This window comes from Cetorhinus maximus, chromosome 24 (assembly GCF_964194155.1).
Source record: "Cetorhinus maximus chromosome 24, sCetMax3.hap1.1, whole genome shotgun sequence".
Taxonomy (NCBI): Eukaryota; Metazoa; Chordata; class Chondrichthyes; order Lamniformes; family Cetorhinidae; genus Cetorhinus; species Cetorhinus maximus.
Window position 1 is genome coordinate 13,471,791 of NC_135902.1, and position 25,912 is coordinate 13,497,702.

Below are 25,912 nucleotides of genomic sequence, written 5' to 3' on the forward strand. Positions count from 1 at the left end.
GTGTGTAGCTGAGTTGGCTGCGCGCCTGCCGAACTGAAAATCTAAATGACACGCGGTGTCGTCGGGAGGCATGCCCAATGTCACCATGCGTCATTTTACACTTCGGCGTGTGGGCCCCGTCCCCGCTCGCCGAGCCAAAGATTCAGCCCCAAGTTCCCCTCATGGATTTGATCCACCTGGCACACATCATCTGCCATGTCATAACATAACAAGGATATATATAGCTGCATTGTATCAGTGACTAACTATCCTGCAATAAAGGCAATGTCCAGTCCTACTGCCTCCTTAAAACTACCAATTGTACACATATCTGTTATAGTTACAATGCTAATGAGTCGGCACACATAGAATTTAGTGATTTATTATTAAATATATATTTATTTATTATTTATTATTTCCTTTTATGTGTTATTTTAGTTCATTTTTATTTCATATTGCACTTATTATTTTATTGAACATTTTATTTATTATTTAAATTATTTTAAATGTGTTATTTCTTCCTGTGGAAGCTCAGTCATTGAGCATAGCCAAGACAAAGATTGCTAGATTTCTAGATACTAATGACATCAAAGGATATGGGGAGGGTGCGAGAAAATGGCATTGAGGTAGATAATCCTCCATGATCCAGTTGAATGGTGGAGCAGGCTTGAGGAGCTGAATGGCCAACTCCTGCTCCTGTGTTCCTAAATTAAAGGGCATTTCAGGGGTTGAGAATTGATGATAATTAGCCTCAGTTCTTGTGGCTCAATAAATTATGCAATAAATTATGTTAGTCTGTTGACTAACAATGATCTGCTGTTTCTGCTCCCACACAAGTTGTCTGAATTTATTTAAAGAGGGAGAGGTAGCTCGATCTATATTTACTGGAGTCTCCTGTCTTAGACTTAGATGTTATTAATCAGAGAACCTTGAAGCACAGAAGGAGGTCATTTGGCCCAAAGCACCTTTGCCAGTTCTTTGAAAGAGCTTTCCAATTAGTCCCATTCCCCAGCTCTTCATCCATAGCACTACATTTTCTCATTTACAAAAATATGCTGAATTTCCTTTTGAGCCATTAATAAACATCCACCACTGGGGATTTTTTTCAATAATTTAAATGTCATCTATAACAGCATGGCTTCTCTCTGCTACACAGTCCACACTTAGTTACTCCCTTCCTCTTGTTTCACAGAGCCCTTTTTTTTATTCATTCGTGGGATGTGGGTGTCATCCCTAGTTGCCCTTGTTCAGGGGGCTTTTAAGAGTCAACCACATTGCTGTGGATCTGGAGTCTTAATTCCAGGTGTTTTTTAATGAACTCAAATTCCACCATCTGCTATGGCGGGATTCAAATCCAGGTCCCCAGAGCATTACTCTGGGTCTCTGGAATACTAGTCCAGTGACAATACCACTCCAGCATCACCTCCCACTAATGGTGAGATGTGAGTGGTAATGCATGCCTGCTTTTTGTAACTTTCTTAAAGCTGTGTCCTCACATCTCAGCAGATTGTCTGACATACAACTCTTCTAGGATTACATAATCTTTTATTCAAGTTCTACTGTCCCTCTTTGTGCAGCCAACTATGCAACTTCTCACCTCTCTCACATTCCTCTGCCTCCTATAGATTCCATACCAGGAAGTGTAAGGGGTTAACAGTTGTACTAACTAGAACACATCATAATGTCTGAAAAGTGTGATCACAATATGGCAAAACAGTCAGCATTCACTGTCATTACTGTACAAAACTGACAACATCTTCTGGTGCCTGGCATGCACAGTTAAATACAGAAATCTCAAATTTGTTGTCAGTGATACCCCATTCCTCCACAGGGTCTGCTGTCCTAGTCCTTGCAAATGAAAACTACCTAGCGTCTGTGATTTGATGTGAACGTTAACTTTTTACACACTATTCTCACTATAACAACCAATAAAAATGGCCAGCCTTGCTTGATCAGAGGTAACAGAGTTACTATTGTGTGCTCGGACACGCTAACTGATGAATAACCTCACTGGCCCTGAAAAACTAACTTAAGAAGTGTAGAGTCTCATTCCCTCATTATAAAGTTGGATGATTTTTAAAATAAAAACTGATTTTATTTTCCAAAGGTTGTTTGTGAGATTTCAGCTTCTCCTTTGATCCCATGTGTAGGTATCAATCTTTATGCTGCTTTCTGCAAAATGATTAGAAAGCCAGTTATAATCCCAGCATTTTACCTCCCGTGAGAACTTTTCAATCTGAATGGCTGATCAGCCTCATTGATGATGCCACTGTTACTAGATACCATAGGCCCCCTATAGATGGTATCAGATTGAAAGTCATGTTGGAATGAGGGAATTGGTGCTCTTGAGCCTGCTAAATCTTGTGAGTAGCGTCCCTCTAGGTCAATGGTGAGCTGCATTCCTTAGCTACTCCCTGCAAAATCCTGGTCATTGTCACTTATTCTCTCCTCACATCTCTGACTTTGCTTTCATTCTCTTCCCCGTCATGTTTCCCCAGTACCATCCTTTGCTACCCCTCCAAGCATGGACTCCTCACCTCCCTCGGTCTTCCCTTAATTTGCGATTTGTTTTTGGGAGGTCAGTGACATTGCTCATTTCCCTGAGAAGATGGTGGTATCTCTTTTCCTTCAACCACTGCAATGCTTACGCTGATGGATCTGCAACACTGGGCCTTCGATGGTGGTATCCGGGTAGGCTTGGAATTGCAGCTACAGTGCAAAAGCTTTTAAACCACAAAATAGTCCACTTCTGTCCATTCCCTTTCCTACTCTTTTCAACATGGTGCCAAACCTATGGGCCTCCTACAGTCACTGAGGTTTCTTAACAAGAACATGGAACATTGAAACAAAAATAAAAATAGCTGGAAAAACTCAGCAGATCTGACCGCATCTGCGGAGAGGAATACAGTTAACGTTTCGGGTCCGTATGGCTCTTCATCAGAACATTCACGGAACATTGAACCTGACTGGTTGCCTCACATCCTTTAAAAAGTACCTGGATGAGCACTTGGCACATCATAATTTTCAAGGCTAAGGGCCAAGTGCTGGTAAATGGAATTAGGTAGGTAGGTCAGGTGTTTCTCACGTGTCGGTGCAGACTCGATGGGCCGAAGGGCCTCTTCTGCACTGTGATTCTGTGATTCTGTGACTCATTTTCCTGGAAAGCTCATCAAAGACTTTTATAAAGCATTCCCTGTAAATTTATCAAACAATTATTCAAGGAAGATCTGCTTGCTTCTATAACATTTAACAGTCAGTCAGGTTAAAGGATTTCCATCTTCATGTGAAGGCACTTGGGAAGCCATTTGTTTGTACGGAATCTCAAGATGTAATTACACAATTTTAAAAATTCTCATCCTTGTTTCCCATTCCCTCCATGGCCTCGCCCCTTCCTAACTCTGCAATCTCCTCCAGCTCCTCAGCTCTCCAAGATCTCTGCGCTCCTCCAACTCTGTCATCTTGAACATTCCCCAATTTTAATCACTCCACCATTGGCAATTGTGCCTTCAGCTGCCTAGGCCCTAAGCTCTGGGATTCGACTCTAAACGTCACAACCTCTCCACCTTACCTTCCTCCTCTAAGAATCAGACTTAGATTTAGTTCCTCCAGTCCCATGGGGGACAATGGGCAGCAAGTTTCCACAACTGGCCATTGCAATTTCCTTCACTCCAGCCCAGGTGGTGTCCAGCTCTTGGACGCCCTCCTTAAATGTATTTACTAGTCTTCTTTGGTCAGCCCCTTCTTCTCCTTCCATCCTGTGGTATCCAGTCTATTGCCACTCTGGCAGGATCTATGCCTGTGAGGTGAAGTCCACGTCCTGCCAGCATCAGTAGTCTCTCCATCATGATGTCCTGCAGGCACCTCTGACCAGTCCTTGTAGCACTCCATCGTTGTCTCTCCATGTGATGCCCAGGATCTTCTGTAGGTAGTGCTGGTGAAAGACATCCAACTCACGTCAACCCGTTTGCTGTTCTCCTCCATGTTTCGCTGGTACAGGTTGCAGTTGGTGCAGCATGGGTTGCAGCATTGGCACAGCTGCCAATGGCGGTGTGATTAAAATCGGGGATGCTCAAGAGGGCAGAGTTGAAGGGGCACAGAGATCTCGGAGGGTTGTGGAGCTGGAGGAGATTGCAGAGATAGGAAGGGGGCGAGGCCACGGAGGGATTGGAAAACAAGGACATGAAGAGTCACAGCTTCATGGCTACGTTGATGGTATTGGATCCCCACACCTTGTGGAGCCGTTGGAAGACTGACGCTGCTTGGCCGATTTTTGCGTGGACAATGATCTCTACACTACCCTCCCTGGAGGTGTTACTTCCTAGATAGGCCAAGTGGTCGACATCCTCAATGTTCTGTTGCCTGATGGCAACACCTTAATGGCGCTCCTTAAAACCTACCTCTTTGACTAAGCTTTTGATAATCAGACCCAATATTTCCTTACATGACTGGGTGTCAAATTTTGCCTTATTGAGCACCTGTGAAGCACCTTGAAGGCACCATATAAATACAAATATTGTTATGTCACTCTCATTGGTTTGTTCGAAAGTGATTTCGTCGGAAGGAAATGCCACAGAACTCCTCTTGCTCATCTCTCTCCCTGTAAAGGAGATCAGTGCCCTTTAAGACCCTCCATCAAACAACGCTGATTGATTGAAGAGTACAAAACTTTTCATATAGTCTTGGAATTGTGATGAAACAACTCATAGGATCCAAGAGTTATATAATGCAAGCGGTCAGTCCATTTTGCCTCTCCTGGCTCATTGGTAGAGTTTTCAATTAATCCCATTCTCCAACTCTTTCCCCATAGCCCTGTAATTGGTTCCTTCTAGGTATTTATCTAATTCTCTTTTAAATGTTGCTATTACATCTGTCTCTACCATCCTTGTAACAGTGCATTGCAGACCATGACTGCGCTCTGTGTAAAAAAAAAGTTTTCCCATGTTGCCTCTGGTTCTGAATCACTTTAAACCTGTGTCCTCTGGTTACTGACCCTTCTGTCACCAGAAACAGTTTCTCCTTATACCTGAGGTGATTGGCTGCTTCATGTTCCACCCCCTAAGGTATTCGTCTCCATATATCTCTCTGTGTAAATTCCAAATATGGCCATTCTCATCCTTCAGTTGCTGACTCAGGATATGTTTTCCTGCCATAATGAAGTGTGACAATTAGGAGAGTGTGGATGTGCCATGGCGAGATGTGAAAGTGCAATGGAGCTATTTGCTTGCAGTGCCTATTGGGATGAATGCCGCCCTTTTGTACTGATACTGTCAGCATTTGCTCTGGGGCATTGTAGCTTAATTCAGCTGTTGAAATATTAATGACAATTCAGGTATGAATGGGTTCATTATTTCTTTCCAGAGAGGCTGGAGTTGAACCTGATCGAGTACCAGTACATTGTTGATTAAATATTCATTTAGATATTAATGAAACACAGGTTTGCATTAACAGGAGAAAACACAGAACCGAGAGTAATGAATCATTTAATGGATGCATGGTGCCATTTCATGCCCATCACTGACCCTTTGTTTCCTCCAATGTTATGCCCTAAGATCTTCATGGTGCTAACTCCAGCCTGGAACCTGGCCTTTGGATGTCAGCCTCAGCTGAAGGTGCTAACCCTTCCATGAGCACGGTCTTATGTGTTTCAGCCTTAGTGAAAGATGCTGACTCCTTCCTAGGCATGGCCTTATGGGAGTCAGCTATCCTCCAACGATTTGAAAACAAGAATGGGAGTTAAAGTGAAGACGTTGTAGGCTGGTGAGCATGAGGGTGATGGGTTAGCAAGACTTAGTGCGAGATAGGATATGAGTATTGGATGAGCTTAAGTTTATGGGGTTGAAAGATAGGATACCAGATAGGAATGGGTTGGAATAATCAAGTCTAAATGGGATATCTAAGGCATGAACGAGGGTTTCAGCAGCAGATGAGCTGAGAGAGAGGTATAGAGGGGTGATGTTACGGAGGTGGAAATATGCAGTCTTAGTGATGGCATGACTATGAGGTTGGATGCTCAGCTCAGGGTCAAATATGACACCAAGTTTGCAAACCATCTGGTTCAGCCTCAGATGGTTGCCAGGATGAGGGATGGAGTCAGTAGTTGGAAAACAGAGTTTGTGGCTGGGACCAAGGACAATGGCTTCTGTCTTCTCAGTATTCAGTTGAAGGAAATTTCCTGTCATACAGTACTGGATATGAGACAAGCAGTTTAAAAATTTAGAAACTGTGGAAAGACAGTATACTATAAATGCCACAATTTTGAAAAGTGTAGATGACCAAAGATACCTTGGTCTCCACTTGCACAAGTGGCATGGCAAGCTGATGAGGTGGTTGAAAATAGTATATGTGTTACTTGGGTTTATATATAGAGGAATAGAATGTAAAAGCAGGGATCATGTCAGAGCTTTATAATTCACTGGTTTGGCCTTTAAGCGGGAGTATTGTGAACAATTCTGGGCACCACACTTCAGGAAAGGTGTTAAGGCCTTAGATAGCATATGGAAGAAGTTAACCGGTATGTTATCAGGGATGAGGTGGTTCATTTGTGAAGAGAGGTTGGAAAAGTTAGGACTGTTCTCCTTGGGACACAGAAGATGATAGGGTAACCTAGGGGAGATGGTGGCATCAAGGTAACATCAGTAGACTAATAAGAGCCTCAGGCTCATACATAGGAGGCAGAGGTTCAAATTCCACCACAGCAGCTGGATCAATGGATTATTTTAAAAATCTGGAATTAAAAGCTAGTCATAGTAATGGTGACCATGACAACTATCATCAATTGTTGCAAAAACCCATCTGGTTAATTAAGGTCCTTTAGGGAAGGAAATCTGTCATCCTTACCTGATCTGGCCTACATGTGACTCCAGGCCCACAGCAATATGATTGACAAGCCACTCATTCCAAGGGCAATGAAGGATGGGCAACAAATGCTTGGCTTTCCAGTGATGCCCACATCCCATGAGAGAATAAAGAAAAAACTATATATTTTTAAGACAATGAGAGGTTTTGATAGCGTTGATCTAGAAAGGGTTGATAAGCACAGGACATGAGTTTAAAATCATTGGTAAAAGATCTAGAGGAGAGATGAGGAGAATTGTTTTCCACTCAGAGAGTTTTCAGGATCTAGAACACTCTACCTGAAAATCTGGCGGAAGCTGGTTCCATGAATAATTTTAAGAGGGTGTGGGGCAAGTAGGGGGAGATGGTGGTATAGCAGTAACATCACTGGTAAGTTAGAGGTTGATGGCCTGTGGACATGGGTTCAAATCCCACTATAGCAGCTGGTGGAATTTAAATTCAGTTCATCAAAAGAAATTCTGGAATATAAAACTAGTCTCAGTAAAGTTCCACAAAACTATAATGATTTGTTGTAAAAACCTATCTGGTTCACTAATGCCCCTTTAGGGGAAGAAAATCTGCCATCCTTGCCTGGTCTGGTCTGACCTACATGTGACTCCAGACCCACAATAAAATGGTTGACTTTTAACTGTTCTCTGAAATGGCTGAGCAAGTCACTTAGTTCAAGGGAAAATAGGGATGGGCAATAAATGCTGTTCTTTCAGAGGGCTGGCATTGGCACAATGGACCTCCTTCTATGCTGTGCAATTCTATGAACCATAAGTTCCAAAATGGATAGAATGTTCCAGAAAAATAATTATAGAGGTCAAATGATACCTGTGGACACCTGAGTCGGAAGAGAGAGGGAGCAGAAAGAAAAATTATTTTTGGCATGTAGTTGTCGCTGCAATGCGATTTATACAGCATCCCACAAACAGTAATGAGATAAACAGGCAGATAATAGTAGTGATGTTGGTTAAGGGATAAATGTTGGCTAGGACACAAACCCAGTATTCTGTGGGATGGAAGAACACTTCCTGCTTTGCTAGAACGGTTTACAAACCCTCAACTGTGTTCCAGCTTTGGAATGCACTTGGTGTTTTTGCTCTCTGCGTGGTATAATTAAATAAATTAGGGCCTGCCATTTGAGTTGTGAGGGCTCACAGCAGCAAACTGCCCTTAGAATTTATCAATCATCACAAATCTGAGAAACCAACTGGCCAAGACATCGGGAGATGTTTGTGTGATAGGGCGCACTGCTGTTTAAAGGCTGTGACTCCAGAATGTTGTCAAGGCAGCAGATTGTCTTATGCCCATTGCCAGGGCACTTGATGATGTCACTGACTGGAAGATAACAATATGTACAATTGCTCAATTCTGTCAGCCTTCACTTTGATGATGACAAGTACATAATGACCCTTCATCTCTTGAAAAATATTCGACTATTTAATAAACACTGGCACAAGATCAATGGAGCAGTGTCAAATCCTGGAAATCCACCATCAAAGCTAGAGAGATGCGATTTTGAAAAGATCTAAATGAGTAAAAGATTTTATCTCAATAGAGACCACTCCACTATTTGCTGCACTGACTGGATGTGGCGAAGATTAAAGTTAAGATACTGACTAGGGTATTGTACAAAGTCCGGATCAATTTATCAGTCACGTGCAAATTCAGGGAGGCCACAAGCCCCCACGGAGCCTTGCAAGATGGGAATGCCAATCAGATATTAGTCTGTAGCTCCAATTCTCTGACACATACTACTGGCTTAAAGCTGCCTGGCTGATTTATGAAGTAACGGTTCAGAGGTTTTTTTTAACTAACCTGCTAAGTGGCTGTTCTCCATAAATAAGCCTGAAAGGTGAGCATCAACAAGCTATTTGGCCACGAAAGGCCTCATAGATGAGCCAGGCCCTGGTCTGGATCAATGTGCATTCACAAACACTTTCAAGCAAGTGGTAATGGATAGTGATTCGGATGGATAGTAATATTAGTTGATGTTTCCTCTAGATCAAGGACACTCAGGCCAATTTCAACATTCAGCTACCTCAGCACAGGACAGAGATTGAACGTTGTCCCCTCCCTGACCAGAGTGACTCTGCTATTCGCTCAGGAGTTCAATTACCAGGGAGCTTCTAGGGAACTGTATTTAAAACTTGCATTTGCATAGTATCTTCCACAACCACAGCATTCCCCAAAATGCCAATGAAGTACTTTTGAAGTGTAGTCACTGTTGAAATGTAGGAAACGTGTAAGGCAGTTTATACACAGCAAGATCCCACAAATAGCAAGGTGATAATGACCAGATAACAATGCTTAGATGATGTTGGTTGTGGGGTAAATATTGGCCAAGACCAGGGAAAACATTGTTACTTTTCTTTGAAATGGTGGCATGGAATCTTTTACATCCAACTGAGGGACAGACAGCCTTTCAGTTTAACATCTCATCCACAAGATCCATAACTGCAGCTGTGCAGTTAGAAACAGTATCAATAACCATGAACAGGGGTAGAGGAGGGTCGCACTATGGGTTTGTGTTTGGGTGTAAACAGTGCTGGGATTGTTAATAACTCTCTATCTTCAAAGTTATGGCATGCTGAAACTGAATGTATTTTTGTTCAATGGTGCAACTCCCTGATGCCATCTTGATAAAAGATCACTCCCTCCACTACCGAAGCACCCTGGCAGCAGTGTGTACCACCTACAAGATGCACTGCAGCAACTCACCAAGGCTCCTTCAACAGCACCTTCCAAACCCACGACCTCTACCACCTAGAAGGACAAAAGTAGCAGACACCTGGGTACACAACCACCTGCGAGTTCCGCTCCAAGTCACTCACCATCCTGACTTGGAATCATATCGCCATTCCTTCACTGCCTCGGGGTCAAAATCCTGGAACTGCTTTCTTAACAGCGCTGTGGATGTACCTACGCCACAGGGACTGCAGCGGTTCAAGAAAGCGGCTCACTACCACCTTCTCAAGGACAAATAGGGACGGGCAATAAATGCTGCCCTAGCCAGTGATGCCCACATCCCGTGAAAGAGTATATATTTTTAATTCCACGGAAGTGGAATCTAGTAATAGTGTGGTAAAATATTGTCACAAAAAGAGCACAGGTTGGGGGTGCGGCTGCAACATTGCAACCTTCATTCTCCAGCCTCCATGCTTCTTATGATCACAGATCCCCCATTACCATCATGGAATTGGGAATAAATCTATCAGCTTGCGCTACCACCTGAGTTTTGCCTGCTTCAAGCATAACAATGCCATGATCTGGCACATCTTTTGGGGAGCTACACACTCAACAACAACTTGTATATAGCACCTGTAATGTAGTATAACATTCCACAGTGCTTCACAGGTATGTTAGCAAGCAGAATTTGACCTTGAGCCGCAAGGAGATATCAGGGCAGCTTGCTAAAAGAGCTAGATTTTAAGGAACATCTTTAAGGAGGAGAGATAAGAAATGGGGTGGGCGAGATGTTTAGAGAGGAAATTCTAGAGCTTTGGGCTTTGCAGCTGAAGCCACAGCTGCCAATGGTGGAGAGATTAAAACTGAGCCTAGAATTGGAAGAGTGCAGATAGTGCAGAATATTGCACGGATAGAAAGATGTTACAGAGATCAGTAGTGGCAAGCCATGGATGGTATTTTAAAACTGAGGCGTTGCTGGGCTGGGATCCAATGTAGGTCAGCAAGCATAAAGGCGATGGCTGAATGGAACTCAGTGCAAGTTAGCAGAGTTTTGGATGAGTTTAAGTTTACAGAGGGTGCAAGGTGGGAGGCCAAGCAGCACACCTCGAGATCCATCCACAAATTAATACATAATACCAGTTCACAGAATCTGGGCATCTAAATCTGAAACGAGGCCAAGTGACAAAATGAAAGAGAGAGAGGGAGAGAGAGAGAGGTAAAAATAAAAATCTTGCATTTATGTAGCACCTTTCATGATCACCAGGCATCTCAAAGCACTTTGCAGCCAGTGAGGTACTTTTGAAGTGTAGTCACTGTTGTAATATGGGAGATGCAGCAACTTTGTGCATAGCAAGCTCCCACAAACAGCAATGTGATAATTAGATTAATTCATTAATTAATCTGGTCCTATGATGCTATTTGGGATAAATATTGGGCTCAACATTGGGAATAACTCCTATATTCTTGTACAAAATATGCCATGGGATCTTTTACATACACCTGAGAGGGGATGTCCAAAAGACAGCACCTCCAACAGTGCAGCACTTCCTCAGTATGGCATTTGTAGTTTCAGCCTTGGCTTTTGAACTCAAGACAGGACAATATGGATACTAACAATGTAAGCAACCTGCAATAGCCAAAATTAAGCAATCCTACAGCCAACGGATCAGATCAAAGCTGATCTTTGATCACATCCAGTGTGAATTGTTGTGGACAATTAAACAACCAACTGGAGCAGGAGGCTTCCCAAATATCAGGGAAAAGGCAGGAGATTGGCACTAAGTTAAAATGCTCAGACAGCCGGTGCAGACATGATGGGCCAAATGGCCTCCTTCTACACTGTAACAATTCTGTGATGCCCCATCCTCAATGATGGGGGGAATCCAGTGCAAAAGACAAGCATTTGCAGCAACCTTCAGCTAGAAGTGTTGAATAAATGATCCATCTCGGCCTCCTCCTGAGGTCCCCAGCATCACAGGTGCCAGCCTTCAGCCAATTCAATTCACTCCACGTGGTATCAAGAAACGGCTAAACGCATTGGATAATGCAAAGGCTATGGGCACTGACAACATTCTGGTAGTAGTTCCAAAGATTTGTGATCCAGAACTAGCCACACCCCTAGCCTGGCTATTCCAGCAAAACAAGACTGGCATCTGCCTGATAATGTGGAAAATTTCCCAGGTATGTCCTGTCCACAAAAAGCAAGACAAATCCAATCCAGTCAATTACCATCCCATCAGTCTACTCCCGACCATCAGCAACGTGATGGAAGATGTTTCGGCAGTGCAATGAAGCAACACTTACTAAGCAGTAACCTGCTCACTGACGCTCAGTTTAGGCTCTACCAGGGCCACTCAGCTCCTGACCTCATTACAACCTTGGTCCAAAACATGGACAAAAGAGCTGAACTCAAGAGGTGAGGTGAGAGTGACTGTCCTTGACATCAAGGCAGCATTTGACCGAGATGGCATCAAGGAACCCTAGCAAAACTGAATTCAATGGGAATCAGGGGGAAAACTCCACTGGTTGGAGAGATGCCTGGCACAAAGGAAGATGGTTGTGGATGTTGGCCCAAGCTTCACAGTCACAGGACATGCAGGAGTTCCTCAGGGCAGTGCCCTCGGTTCAACCATCTTCAGTTTCTTCATCAATGACCTACCCTCCATCATAAGGTCAAAACTGGACATGTTTGCTGATGATTGTACAATATTCAGTACCATTCACAACTCCTCAGATATAGAAGCAGTTATGTCCATATGCAGCAAGACCTTTACAACTTTCAGGTTTGGGCTGATAAGTGGCAAGTAACATTCATACCACACAAGTGCCTGGCAATGATTATCTCCAACAAGAGAAAATCTAACCACCTTTCCATGACATTCAATGGCATTACTATCACTGAATTCCCCCCCCACCCCTCCCCCCGCCACTGTCAACATCATGGGGGTTACCATTGACCAGAAACTGAACTGGACTATCCATATAAATACTGTGCCTTCAAGAGCAGATCAGAGGCTGGGAATTCTGCAGCGAGTAACTCACCTCCTGACTCTCCACAGCCTGTCTACCATCTACAAGGCACAAGTCAGGTGTTTGATAAAATACTCTCAACTTGTCTGGATATGTCCGCCTCCAACAATACTCAAGAAGCTCGACACTATCCAGGACAAAGCAGCCCTCTTGATCGGCACCCCATCCGCCACCTTAGACATTCTCTCCCTCCAACACTGACACCCAATGGCAGCAGTGTGTACCATATAGAAGATACACTGCAGCAACTCATCAAGCCTCCTTTGGCAGCACTTTCCAAAATCGCAACCTCTACCACCTCAAGGGACAAGGGCAGCAGATGCATGGGAATACCACCATCTGCATGTTCCCTCCAAGCCACTCACCATTCTGAGTTGAAACTATATCGCTGTTCATTCACTGTTGCCGGGTCAAACTCCTGGTACTCCCTTCCTAACAGCACTGTGGGTGTACCTGTACCAGATGGATTGTAAGCAGTTCAAGAAGGTGGCTCACCACCACCTTCTCAAGGACAATTAGGGATGGGCACCAAATACTGACCTTGCCAGCAACACCCACATCCTATGAAGGAATAAAAAAATTTGCTGTCTTTCGGACCGAAATGTATGTAGAGGTAGAGTAACAAGAATAAATTGTATTAGCATGCTAGAAGGGCTCCAGAACAACTCTTCTGAGGTGACATTGTACTTGAGGATTCACCAGGCTGGCCCATGAAGGCAGAGTGTGGACTAGCATCTGTGGACTTCTATGCCCTGAGTTCCCTACCTCAGTTGTTACAACATAGCAAGAGGTCGAACAGAGGAGCTTCCATTTAACAGTGAGAGGCTCCTCTAAGGTGCATTCAGGTCGCCAATTTAAAAGCAGAATTGCAAGTGGGCCGACAAGCAGATTGTCTGCTTTCCTCTCTACTCGGAGTAAGATGTGTGGAATTGCATGAGCTGCTAACGAGGAAAGAGAACAAATGCTTCATGTGGCTTTCATGCAATAATCAAAGGCAGCGAGCACTTACGTCGTAATGTCTTCCATTAGATGAAGTGTTCGCAATTTATTGAGATGCAATGACCTTAAAACAAGGCAAACTGCTGGGATAATGAGAGCACAGAGGAAAAATCACTGGATGGAAAAGGACTGAAATAGTCTGACCAGCATCGGCAGAACTTACATTCCAAAAGTGAAACATTTAAACTTGACAATAGCGCTCTAGGAAAACTGTGGAGTCTGGAAAAGGCAGATGGGATGTGGAGAGAAAATGGAAACTCTTACAGGACAAGGCAGAACAACATGGCCTCTGCTGTCATGTTGGTTGTCAGAAAGCTGAAGATACAAGGTGAGCTGCCCATTAGAAATAAATACAAATCTGTGTCTGAAATCATGAAGTACCTGAACTGGATGGTTTAATAAAAACAACTGCTGTGTCTACCATGGCTATGTTGGAAGCATTCTCCCCTCTGAGTCACAAGCTTCTGGGTTCAAGTCCCACTTCAGTACTTGAGCACAAAAATCAAGCCTGACACTTCAGTGCAGTGCTGCACTGTCAGAGGTGCTGTCTTTCAGATAAGATATTGAACAAAGGCCCCATACGCCTGGTCAATAGATGTAAAAGACCGCATGGTACTTGTTCAATGAAGAGCAGAGAAGGAATCTCTGGTGTCCTGGCCAATATTTAGCCCTCAATCAAAATCACAGAAAAACTCTAGTCATTATCAGGTTGTTGTTTGTGGGAGCTTGCTGTGTGCAACCTGCTGCCACACTTCCAATATGACAACAGTGGCTACACTTCAAAAGTGCTTCACTGACTGTAATGCACTTTGAGCTGGCAGACGGTTCTGAAAGAGCTACATAAATGCAAATCTTTCTTTCTATACAATGTCTATAAAACAAGACACATGTGACAATCTGAAATACTTTCACATTCAGGAAAAATAAACTTTTCCCCTCCTTTCCTCTCAAATGGAAACTTGGGGCAGGCAAAGCCATCTTTGTCATTGAACCAAAGGAATGATTTAGGACCTGATATTAATGCATTGAGGCAGGGAGGGTGGGGGAAGTGCCGTAACCAAGTAAAAACAATACCGAGGGTGTGGAGGTTCTACCAGTCTTAACACCAGGGCCTCGTTTCAATAATGTGCAGCAGACATACTCCTGAAAACAAGTCAGATTAGCAGCCTGATGAACAGGCGGAACAGGGAATTTACTGCAGGTGACCACAGCTGGGGACTGGTGGAATGATCCCTGGCAGTTAGTGAGGCCATGATCGGGTGTGGGGGAGTAACCCAGAGCGAGGGAGCATCAAGGATTCCCAGTGGGGCCCAAGAAATGCACCCAACTGCTCCACAAGAAAACCTGAAAAATGTGTTTCAGGCTTAACTGCTGGGTGCCAAATACTGGCCAAACTTATCCTGACCAAGGATCCGGTTCCCATCAGATTTGACCCAGGATCCGGTTCCATTTGACCTGGGATCTGGTCCCTGGCACGTTACATCCAGGATCCGGTTCCCATCAGGTTTGGCCCAGGACGTGATTCCTAACAGGTTTGACCCACGATCCGGTTCTCAACAGGTTTAACCCAGGATCCAATTCCCATCAGGTTTGACCCAGGATCCGGTTCTCGATGCATTTGACCCAGGATTTGGTTCCCGACTGGTTTGAACCAGGATCCAGTTCTGGCAAGTTTGACCCAGAATCCGGTTCTTTTTGGCCCAGGATCCAGTTCCTGGCAGGTTTGACCCAGGATCCGGTTCCCAACAGGTTTGACCCAGGATCTGGTTCCCAGCGGGTTTGACCCAGGATCCAGTTCCCGGCAGATTTGACCCAGGATCCGGCTCCCATTTGGCCCAGGATCCAGGTCCCGGCAGGGTTGACCCAGGATCCAGGTCCCGGCAGGGTTGACCCAGGATCCAGGTCCCGGCAGGGTTGACCCAGGATCCAGGTCCCGGCAGGGTTGACCCAGGATCCAGGTCCCGGCAGGGTTGACCCAGGATCCAGGTCCCGGCAGGGTTGACCCAGGATCCAGGTCCCGGCAGGGTTGACCCAGGATCCAGGTCCCGGCAGGGTTGACCCAGGATCCAGGTCCCGGCAGGGTTGACCCAGGATCCAGGTCCCGGCAGGGTTGACCCAGGATCCAGGTCCCGGCAGGGTTGACCCAGGATCCAGGTCCCGGCAGGGTTGACCCAGGATCCAGGTCCCGGCAGGGTTGACCCAGGATCCAGGTCCCGGCAGGGTTGACCCAGGATCCAGCTCCTAGAAGGTTGGACCCATGATCCAGTTCCATTTGACGCAGGATCCAGTTCCATTTGAACCTGGATCCAGTTCCGTTTCACCCAGGATCCAGTTCCCAGTGGGTCTGACCAGGATCTGGTTCCCATCAGATTTGACCCAGGATCCGGTTCCTGACTGATTGACCCAGGATCCAGTTCTGTTTGATCCAGGATCCGGTTCTCGATGGGTTTGACATAGGATCCAGTTCCCGGCAGGTTTGACCCAGGATCCAGTTCCCAACAGGTTTGACCCAGGATCCAGTTCCCGGCAGGTTTGACCCAGGATCCGGTTCCATTTCAGCCAGGGTCCAGTTCCCAACAGGTTTGACCCAGGATCCAGTTCCCAACAGGTTTGACCCAGGATCCAGTTCCCAACAGGTTTGACCCAGGATCCAGTTCCCAGCAGGTTTTACCCAGGATCTAGCTCCCGGCAAGTTTGACCCAGGATCCAGTTCCCAACAGTTTTGATCCAGGATCCAGTTCCCAACAGGTTTGATCCAGGATCCAGTTCCCGGCAAGTTTCACCCAGGATCCAGTTCCCGGCAGGTTTGATCCAGGATCCAGTTCCCGGCAAGTTTCACCCAGGATCCAGTTCCCGGCAGGTTTGATCCAGGATCCAGTTCCCGGCAAGTTTCACCCAGGATCCAGTTCCCGGCAGGTTTGACCCAGGATCCAGGTCCCGGCAGGTTTGACCCAGGACCAAAAACAAAAATTTCTGGAAAAACTCAGCAGGTCTGACAGCGTCTGTGGAGAGAAAGACAGAGTTAATGTTTCAAGTCCATATGACTCTTCTTCAGAACCACCCAGGATCTGGTTCCCAGTGGATTTGACCCAGGATCCGGTTCCGTTTGGCCCAGGATCTGGTTCCCGACAGGTTTGGCCCAGGATCCGGTTCCCGACAGGTTTGACCAGGATCCGGTTCCCGACAGGTTTGACCAGGATCCGGTTCCCGACGGGTTTGACCCAGGATCTGGTTCCCAAAAGGTTTGACTCAGGATCCGGTTCCGTTTGGCCCAGGATCCGGTTTCCGACAGGTTGAACCCAGTATCCGGTTGCTGACAGTATTCAACTAAGATCTGGTTCCCAGAAGGATTGGCCATACAGAGAAACTGACATTCCCCCTCCTCATTCCTCCCATCTCCCACTCAGATTGAAATTGTGGATCACATGTTGGTGGCATCGCCTGACCAGACCTGTATGTTTAAAGTAGGAACAAAAATAAAAATACCTGGAAAAACTCAGTAGGTCTGTCAGTATCTGCAGAGAGGAAGACAGTTAACATTTCGAGTTAACTGTCAACAGTTCTGTTGAAGAGCCACACGGACTCGAAATGTTAACTGTGTTCCTCTCCGCAGATGCTGTCAGACCTGCTGAGTTTTTCCAGGTATTTTTATTTTTGTTTTGGATTTCCAGCATCCGCAGTTTTTTGCTTTTATCTTTGTTTAAAGTAGGACCCTGTTTCCTTTCTGCTCACCACAGCAGGTTAACACGGCAAGTCAGCAGGGAGGAAGCAGAATCGGAGAGGGTAAATGGCTCAAATTATTTAAACTCGCTCCCCACTCCCTCCGATTTCCATTCGGTGAGAGGAAGTAAAAATTGAGGCCTTTTAGGTTGTGAGGTTATGGATTTGGTTTGGATTCCATATCAATGTGACATTTTCCAATGACCCACAAAGGCCTTGCCATTCTCACATAGACCAGGAAACACAACAGAGCAGAGGTACAGAAGCCAATGAAGAATCCATGACTCTTTATCATGCTTCCTGAAGACAAAGATTGGACTTTAGAAGCTACACTCAGACCCACAGCAAATAAACAGAGTGGAAGCAGGAGACAGATATCTTTTATAACACCAGAAGTATCTTGTGACAGTTTTATTCAGATTAAACTCCCAGGAGTCAGGAAGAGTTCACATTAGCTAGATAATTAAGAGGCTGAACTGATGAAGAACTTCCTTGCATACATTAAAATGGGGATGCCTAAATTAGCGAGTGCGTCATATGAAAAGCAAGTGATTTGTTACAACAAGTGATTTATTATCACTAGTTCGGCTCAGAAACTGGCATTTTATCTGCCTCTGGGAATATCTAATAGCAAAATTGCTGTATTCAGGCAGTATATCACACTTCCATCAGTTGCTTCTTGTTGTTAGACCTTAATTAAAAGCCCGTGTTCTCAAAAGTGTCATCCCTGGAAGTAAGGAGATCCTGAAAGGCCTGTGAAATCATCAGATTTCTGTATTTGTTGATGAATTAACATTATTTCTGTTGCTGTACACGAATATAAAATGCATTTTCTGCAGTGATGACACTGTTTTCCTTTGTGCTGGCTACAGTCTTAGAGGATGTTAGGAAGAACAGTAAAACTTGGAAATGAGTATTACTGCTCTGAACTGGCCTTGTACACCTGAAACTGGAACTTCAGTAGTCCTGGCTTTTGACAACGTTGGACTGATTTCTCGACAGATGCCACCCAAGACAATGATCGTGTTTCAAGGTGTTTCCAGCAATGTGTCCAAGACTTACAGGGGTCCCCCAAGGCTGTACCAATGTTTGCAAGCAGTGGCTAGGGGCATGAGGGTACGTACGGAGGGGGGGCACTGTACCTTTATTTGTGTTGGGTGGGGTCACCAAGATGGTACCAATACTTGCAGGAGTTAGTTCCCAGGACTGTACCAATATTTGGGTGGTAGGGTAGGGTCAGGACTCCACCAATGTTTTCATGGGGTCCCCGGGACGGCACCAATATTAGGATTTTCGAGAACATGTCAACATTGCCAGGAGTGGGGTAGGGGGCACCTTCCTTGGAAGTGTGTCAACTTTTTTATTTGCGAGTTTTGAAAAGCATTCAAATGAGACAAAAAAAATGAAGCAGCATCACTTCTGTTATGCGGGCTTTACTGGAGCTGTGAAAAATAGAATGATTTATGGAAAACAACCACACATATATACAGCATGGAGAAAGGATACACAACAGGGAACAATAGAATGCTGGCTTTATTCTATGGGAGAGGAGGTTCTCTTACCGCCAAGCACAAACAAATTATTAAAGGCTTTTCTCACAGGTGGGAGAGCACAGGTGTTCCGCTGTCGTCTTCTCATTTATATCACAGGTAGTAATACGGGGAAGGGGAGGTAAATTAGTTTTAAGTCTACTGGAAATTAAAGTAAAACAATGCAAGCAGTTAAGCTCTTTTATGATGTCAGGATGCTGCTGTTACAACAAAGCAGTAATTGTGATGACACAAGGAAAGTGATAAATCACCAATGTGGCATAGCATGACAAAGCATTGCTTCGTAGAAATGACAACTTTCTGTGGTAGAGTTTTCGAGTGCCAGTGAATCTAAAGGGATTTCAGCCCTGATGTTATTCACTTTTGTGACCTTGCTGTTAATAGATATATATATCTATTTATATATATGTATATATATATATATATATAAAAACAACCATTGCTCAGGACCAATGCAAGCGAAAATAAAGTCAATTTGCCTCGCAAGATGAACATTGCCCTTTTAAAGGTGTGATGAAGATTTGAGTAAATATTGAGTGAAAATGTCCGCAGTCTTTCAGTCTTCATGCTCAGGTGCCTAGTCTCTCCAAGATTTGCAAATTTGCAGATGCAGAGCGCACAAACCCAACACGGCTCCTGTGGATGTGCATGTGCGACATCTTCGACATCACGTGTGAACTTGGAGTTGTTGGCACCGCGATCGGTATCTCCCACTCTTCTGCCGGTGTTTCAGTTCTTTGCCACTGGTGGCCTCTCCCACCCCTCTTTCATTCCCAGCCAAAGTTCTGTCCTGTCATTTGGTAGAAATGGCTGTTGAAAGGCCGGTAGAACTCCCGCAGTTTCTCTACCACCCCTGGGTCTATGTTGGGGTGGATCCTGCCTTTTGTTTTGCCCAGGCAGTGAGGTTTGCCATTGCCCTGGGGCTTCTTCAGGCAAGGGAATCCCTTAGTCTCATTGAAGAAGAAGTGTTCATCCGTTATCATTCTCTGCAGGCCGAGGAAGTCCTGGACTTTTCCCAGCTCCCCAGCTGGATCACTGATCAGCCTTTCCCCACTGACAAAGTGCATCTGGGATAATGGGAAGTACTGGAGCCAGTTCTCCAAGTGCTGAGCATAGATCCCAATCCATATTGGGCTCCACGACGCATCTATCAGGCCCGTAGTCCTGTTTTTGAAAGTGAGAGTTTCAAAGCCGGGGATACCCGGCGCTTTCGAGATGATCTGGGTGTAGTCCGAGATAGCTCTTGTCACTGGGTCCCGTACAACCACTATTAGTTTGGTGTCCTTGGACATTGCATGAATACGACCTGGAGCCTCTGCTGTCACAAAGTATCTGGGCGTTTTCTCCATCACAATCTGACCATCAAGTGCTTTGGGCATCAAGTTCCTGCAAAGAATCACAAACAAGTTACCCTTATATGTCAAAGGGGAAATGTTTATTTGCCCATCAACCCCTCAAGTCACAAGCAAATGATGAAAACCCTCTGCTTGATAACTATTTTCTTGCCAGTTGGTCTTCCACTTACACACCTTCCAATTATAAGGTGGAAAAGCTAGAATCCTCCCCAAATCCAGGTAAGTGAAGTCAAGACCTTACGTACAACCACACTTCAATTAAGACTCAAGCCAAATCTGAAAAATACCAGTGGATGCTGGAAACCAGAAACAGAAACAGATATTGCTGGGGGCACTCAGCACATCAGGCAATATCTGGGCAGTGGAAGATAGAGCTAACGCTTTAGGTCGATGAAACTGCGGGTTCTGACAATAGGTCATTGACATGAAACCTTAGCTTCCTCTATCCACAGAGGCTGCCTGACCTGTTGAATGGTTCCACCATTTTCTGTTTTTATTTTCAGCTAATAAAAAAATTAGTTTCAGGACTGACAGAAAATTGACCCTTTGAGCTGACTAACAGATATCCCTTTAATGTTGAACTGGAGTTGGGAGTGATGGGGTAAGAATGTGTCAGCTCCTTTTACATGTTAAGAATGCTTCCTGTGACATTGCATGCAGCCAAAATGTCATTGTGCCTCCAGTGAAGTTAATGAACACGGAATCTCAGGCTAGAAGTTCAACATTTCCTGAAATGTGCTCCCAGTTTCTGAAGGAGTTAATGGCTCTGTGGAATATTTGACCCAATGATAATAATTGCTCAGATGGGACTACATTTTTTTGGTGGAGGAGAACATTTGACTAATTCTAATAGGGAGCATGGGCCTCACCACAGTCCAAGAATCCAAGAGGTGACAGTTGTTGCTCAGTATTGACATCCTCACCTTGGAGTCAGAAAGTTGTGGGTTCAAGTCTCACTTTATAGACTTGAACATATAGTGCAGGCTGACGCACTTGTCCAGTACTGAGGGAGTGCTGCATTGTCAGAGATGCTGCAAGGATAAGCCATTAAACAGAGGCCATATCATGGACACTAAAGATCCCGTGGCACTATTTAAAGAGCCAGGGGAGTTATTCCTACCGCCCTGGCCATTATTTATCACTGTTGTTTGTGGGAGCTTGCTATGCATAAATTAGCTGTCCCATTTCTTACAGTACAACAGTGACTAGACTTCAAAAGCAGCTTAAAAACAAAAAGCTACTGCGGATGCTGGAAATCCAAAACAAAAACAGAATTACCTGGAAAAACTCAGCAGGTCTGGCAGCATCGGTGGAGAAGGAAAAAAAGAGTTCTTCTCCACCGATGCTGCCAGACCTGCTGAGTTTTTCCAGGTAATTCTGTTTTTGTTTCAAAAGCAGCTTGTTGGCTGAGAAGCTCTTTGGGGAGTCCTGAGGTCGTGAAAGGCGCTATAGAAACACAAGCTCTTTCTTTTAGAAATGCTGCCTCACTGCTGGCTACTTCATACAGTGAACATCAAAAATCCATTCATCTGTGAAGCATCTTAGACTATTTCTTTACATTAAAAGCACAAACCAGTTGAAGTTGCTCTTGACGTACAATGTTGTATGCTTAAATTTAAAGAAGTTATATCAAAATATTCTTCTAGTGAGTATAGCATCACAGGGCTGCACATTCCAGTCACATATTATTGAAGAGGTGGCTCCCATGGGGCAACATTCAAGTTTAAACCCATTGGGCTGGAAATTCCTGTGGGGTTATAATTGCCTGCTCACATACCCATTTGGCCCACATCAATTTACACCTAAATTTCCGGCTAATCACATTAGCATATCAAAGTGGAAGAATCAGTGTAAACAAGCGGGGCCAGAGGAAGGAGCAGAATGCAACCATAACTTCCTTAAGTGAGAAAAGTAAGCCATTTTAGACATCATTCACACACATTAGGCATAGAATGTTTGTGGAAGCTTTTCAATTTTTAATGCGATGTGTATACGATGTTATAAAGATACAGGGAAACAGAAAATGTAGGGCAGGTCTCAGTGAAGGTAAATAATAAAAAGGAGCTCCAACAATTACAATAAAACAGCAGGAAACAATCTGGTTTCTGCTGTGCTAAAATTCTAGGCGTAATTTCACTCCCATTTGAAACAGCATCATTACAGGAAATTTGCATATGGGGGACGTATGCTCTAGAGGTAGAACCATTACAATGGGCTGAGAAGGGTTGATAAATGGGCTTACAAGAGTGAGGATATTTGGGTGCAGCGTAATTACATGCCTAACACACGTGCCAGGTTTGCTCAATCTTCCACGCTGAGTATTTGCTTCACATCCTGATTACATTTGGCTCTGGTGCAAATAACACAGGAAATTCCACTCCATGATCCTCTTCAGTTTTGTTGGCCTTTTGCTTTTATTATTTTCCTATTACCCATCAAGATCAGGATGTGTGGGGTACTCATGGGTACTTAAAAACCAAACAGATGGGAAGAAAGCGATTTTTTGCACACAAACGGCAGTAGAAATCAGGTACCCGCCCCTCTACAAATGTTGTGGATGATGGGACAATTGGACCACGCCAGAATGAGATGGATTGATATTTCATGGGTATGGGTATCAAGGGACACAGAGAAAAGCTGTGTTTATTTGTGCAGCGACAGGGAGGCACACTTCCTGCACATGCTCAGTTGCAGTCTCAAGGTCAGTGTCAGTGTCAGCTGGCAGCATTAAAACAAACAAGTTGGCTTGACACAGACTAACTATAAAGTTCATTTTTAGGTCTGTGCAGCATAACCAATTGCAAGTTCTTAGAGTTCGTGGTGGACCTGAATTTCACGCTACCCTGCTGACAGGTTTTTAGGTGGGTTAATTTTTAGGCTGGCGGGAGGATTTACCTGGCATAGGGGGAGCCGGAAAATGAACGGGCTTAGGCCATGGGTGGGGAGGGCCACACCTCCATCAGAAGCCCCTTTCTGACTTCAGGCACCCCCCTTTAAGGTCCGGTAGCTGTTGGACCTCCCCTCAGCCTCTCCCTCAACACACCAATTGCCCACTTTCCACCCTCCCAGGCCTTCCTACCCTTCTCACCTTGTGACGCCCAAAACTTACCTTGTCATCCAGTCCCAGGACTTAGGCTCTGGCATGTTGAAGCACTTCCTCTTCTGTCCACTGCAGTTATTGTCACTGCAGAGACTAGAGAGCTTCGGCAGGACTTTGTCCCAAGTGAGGGTCAGAAGTCCCACCTGCAGCCAACTGACGCTCATTCGAGCATGAAGTGGCTGTGGGGCAGTCAGAGTTGGTGGGGAAGGGAAACCAGCCATCCGAAATATTCAGGTCATACCTCTGATAATTCAGTAAATGGTGATGTATAATCAGGACATTTCAGCAAATGAGATTCTCAACTTCCAATGTAGAAAATTGTTTGTAGTATTTAATTTAAGGACAATTCTAAGTAACAATCAATCAAAAGGCATTTTGACAAAAAAATTTAAGAAAAAATAATTAGCCAACACGGGACTCAAAATGATGACCCTGGGATTATGAGTCCTGGAATCTACCAATTGAGCTACTTGGGCTGAGCACAAACTCCCTGCACAAAGCCTGAACACACTGTATTTAGCCTAAGGATGCAACAATCACACAGGCCAGAATTTTACATTCCCCCCAAGCAGGCGGGCACACTCCCGACCCCAAGAGACGTGAATTAGCGCGAGATGATGTCAGGCGAACACCCCAACGTCATCGCGCACTCTCGTGATATTTCGCTCGGCGGGCGTGGGTGGCAGTCAGAAGCGCTCCCGCCGACAATTAAGTGGGTTATTAAGCCCATTAATGGCACAAACAGCAGCGATTTCACGTGGCTCGTCCACATTTACGGCTGGCGGACGGGCGATTCTCCCAGGCGGCGTTCACATTTTTGCTCAAACCTCGACCCAGGGCGGGATGAAATCTCTGTGGGGAAATAAAATACAAAGAGATATCTGTGGGGCTGTTTTTTTTAATGAGGTGCTTTCAGGTGCTTGGTTGTGCTGCATGGACATATCTTGCAGCATTTTTGTCATGTCCTTCAGTCTGTGGAGGTCTGCAGCTCCTTAGGGCAGCTGTCTGCCTTCAGAGCACTCTCCCAAAGTGCTCACTCGCACCCTTGGTTACATCGGTGCCTGCCTTCTTCCCGTCCCCCACCCCGGCAGCGCTGAGCTTTTCACTGCACATTTCATGCTGGCTGCCCGTTAATTGGCCAGCCAGCGTGAAATTACAGTCAGGGGCCGAGGGGGCCAGTGGCCCATTTCCTGTCCACTCCCAGGCTAGTGTGCGCCAAGACCTCCGAAAAATTCAGGCCATAAAATCTAATTGAGATTGCAATCCCATCGGTCTGGGATGAATTGGTGGCGGCAAATCATGTTTTTCTATGTGTTCCACTGCTACCCTGAAAAGCTACAGTGGAATTCCCATGATAATGCCACTTGCCGTTATTACTGGTAACATACAAACATTTTAGTATTGAATGTCAACATCGGAATTCCCATGGGAAATGCTTCCATTGCAGATTCCAATGCAGTGTGAGACTACATGGCCTTAGATAGATCCAAACTCCTGCTGCTGATCAGAAAGGCATCAGGAGCAGTTGTGCATGTGCTGGTAGCTGTAAGTGAGCATGCGCAACTGTTCCTGACACTTTTCCGATTGGTGGTGGGAGTTAGAGTGAGGCAGGCTAATGGAGTAGAGGTGCAGATCAGCCATCATCTAATGGAATGGGAAAGCAGGCACTAGAGGCTGAATGGCCCACTTCTGTTGCTGTATCTCTTTGTACATCAGCACTTACTCGTGGAGTCCCTCCTGACCATCGAGATGCCCAAGCTTTTCTGTCTTTGTGGGCCAGCTACTGTCTACCACAGAGACCCAGTGGTCAGGTGTAAAGATCAAATCCATTCATCCCTATCTGATTCAGGGTTTATCCACCCGTGAGGCAAAAGTGCTGACAACCACCCATCCAAACGCAGGGCATAAAAATTATGAACACAAATAGGACTGGAGTGCCTCTGCTTTGTGGAGTTGTTGAGGGGGTTGGGGGTTGGTGAAAGGGTGGCACTCGTGCTCCACCAGCAGCAGGTTACACGGCCTGGGGTAGAATTTGGTGTGCGGGTAACTCATTTCTTGGGAGTAAAACAGGTGCAGTTCATTCCAATTTAGCAGCGAGATGGCCTGGGCCCAATCCCCACAGGTGCAGGTCCCACTGCTAAACCTTTCGGGACCGTTATGAAACCCTATCAGGTGGACCCCTAAAACAGGCCCTTTGAATCTGCAAACAAGGGGCCCGACGCATTTTGAGCATCCCACTTGGGAACTATTCTAATTGCCATTGTCAGCAAAGGTAAGTTGTGAGAAACTTTAATAATAAAAACTGATCCTGTGGAAATGAAGGCGCAGGACTGGGCACCCTGATTCCCCAGGAGTAGTGCTTGCCCCCTGTCCCTATTTCCTCCAACCCCACCCCACCTGCTGGGACATGTGAAAGAGCTATTAGTGGATGCGGCTCAAAATTGAAGCCTTCATCCTGTGGAGGTACAACTCGTGTCAAGCGTGGAGCTCAAGGACCAATCTCTATTGATCTTCAGACCTGTCAGTTCAGGCTTGTGCTAGTTGCAGAGCACTAAGTCTAGGTCCAAACACATTTCTATCCCCTGAGCTCTAATATATTGCACTTCCACCCACACACAGCATATGGTTGGAATAAGTTAAAGAAGATACAG

At 45.2% G+C, this 25,912-nt stretch overlaps 1 protein-coding gene across 1 annotated transcript in view; it reads right to left on the bottom strand.

Moving 5' to 3' along the window:
* Positions 1–18,673: 18,673 nt before the first annotated feature.
* Positions 18,674–25,912, bottom strand: part of hs3st3l (heparan sulfate (glucosamine) 3-O-sulfotransferase 3-like) — a 139,735-nt gene continuing 132,496 nt past the window's right edge. Inside the window, exon 2 of the mRNA XM_078570752.1 lies at positions 18,674–20,192. Within this exon, the coding sequence (XP_078426878.1) occupies positions 19,574–20,192 (619 nt within the window). The 3' untranslated portion in view covers positions 18,674–19,573. The remainder of the gene's footprint in view (positions 20,193–25,912) is intronic.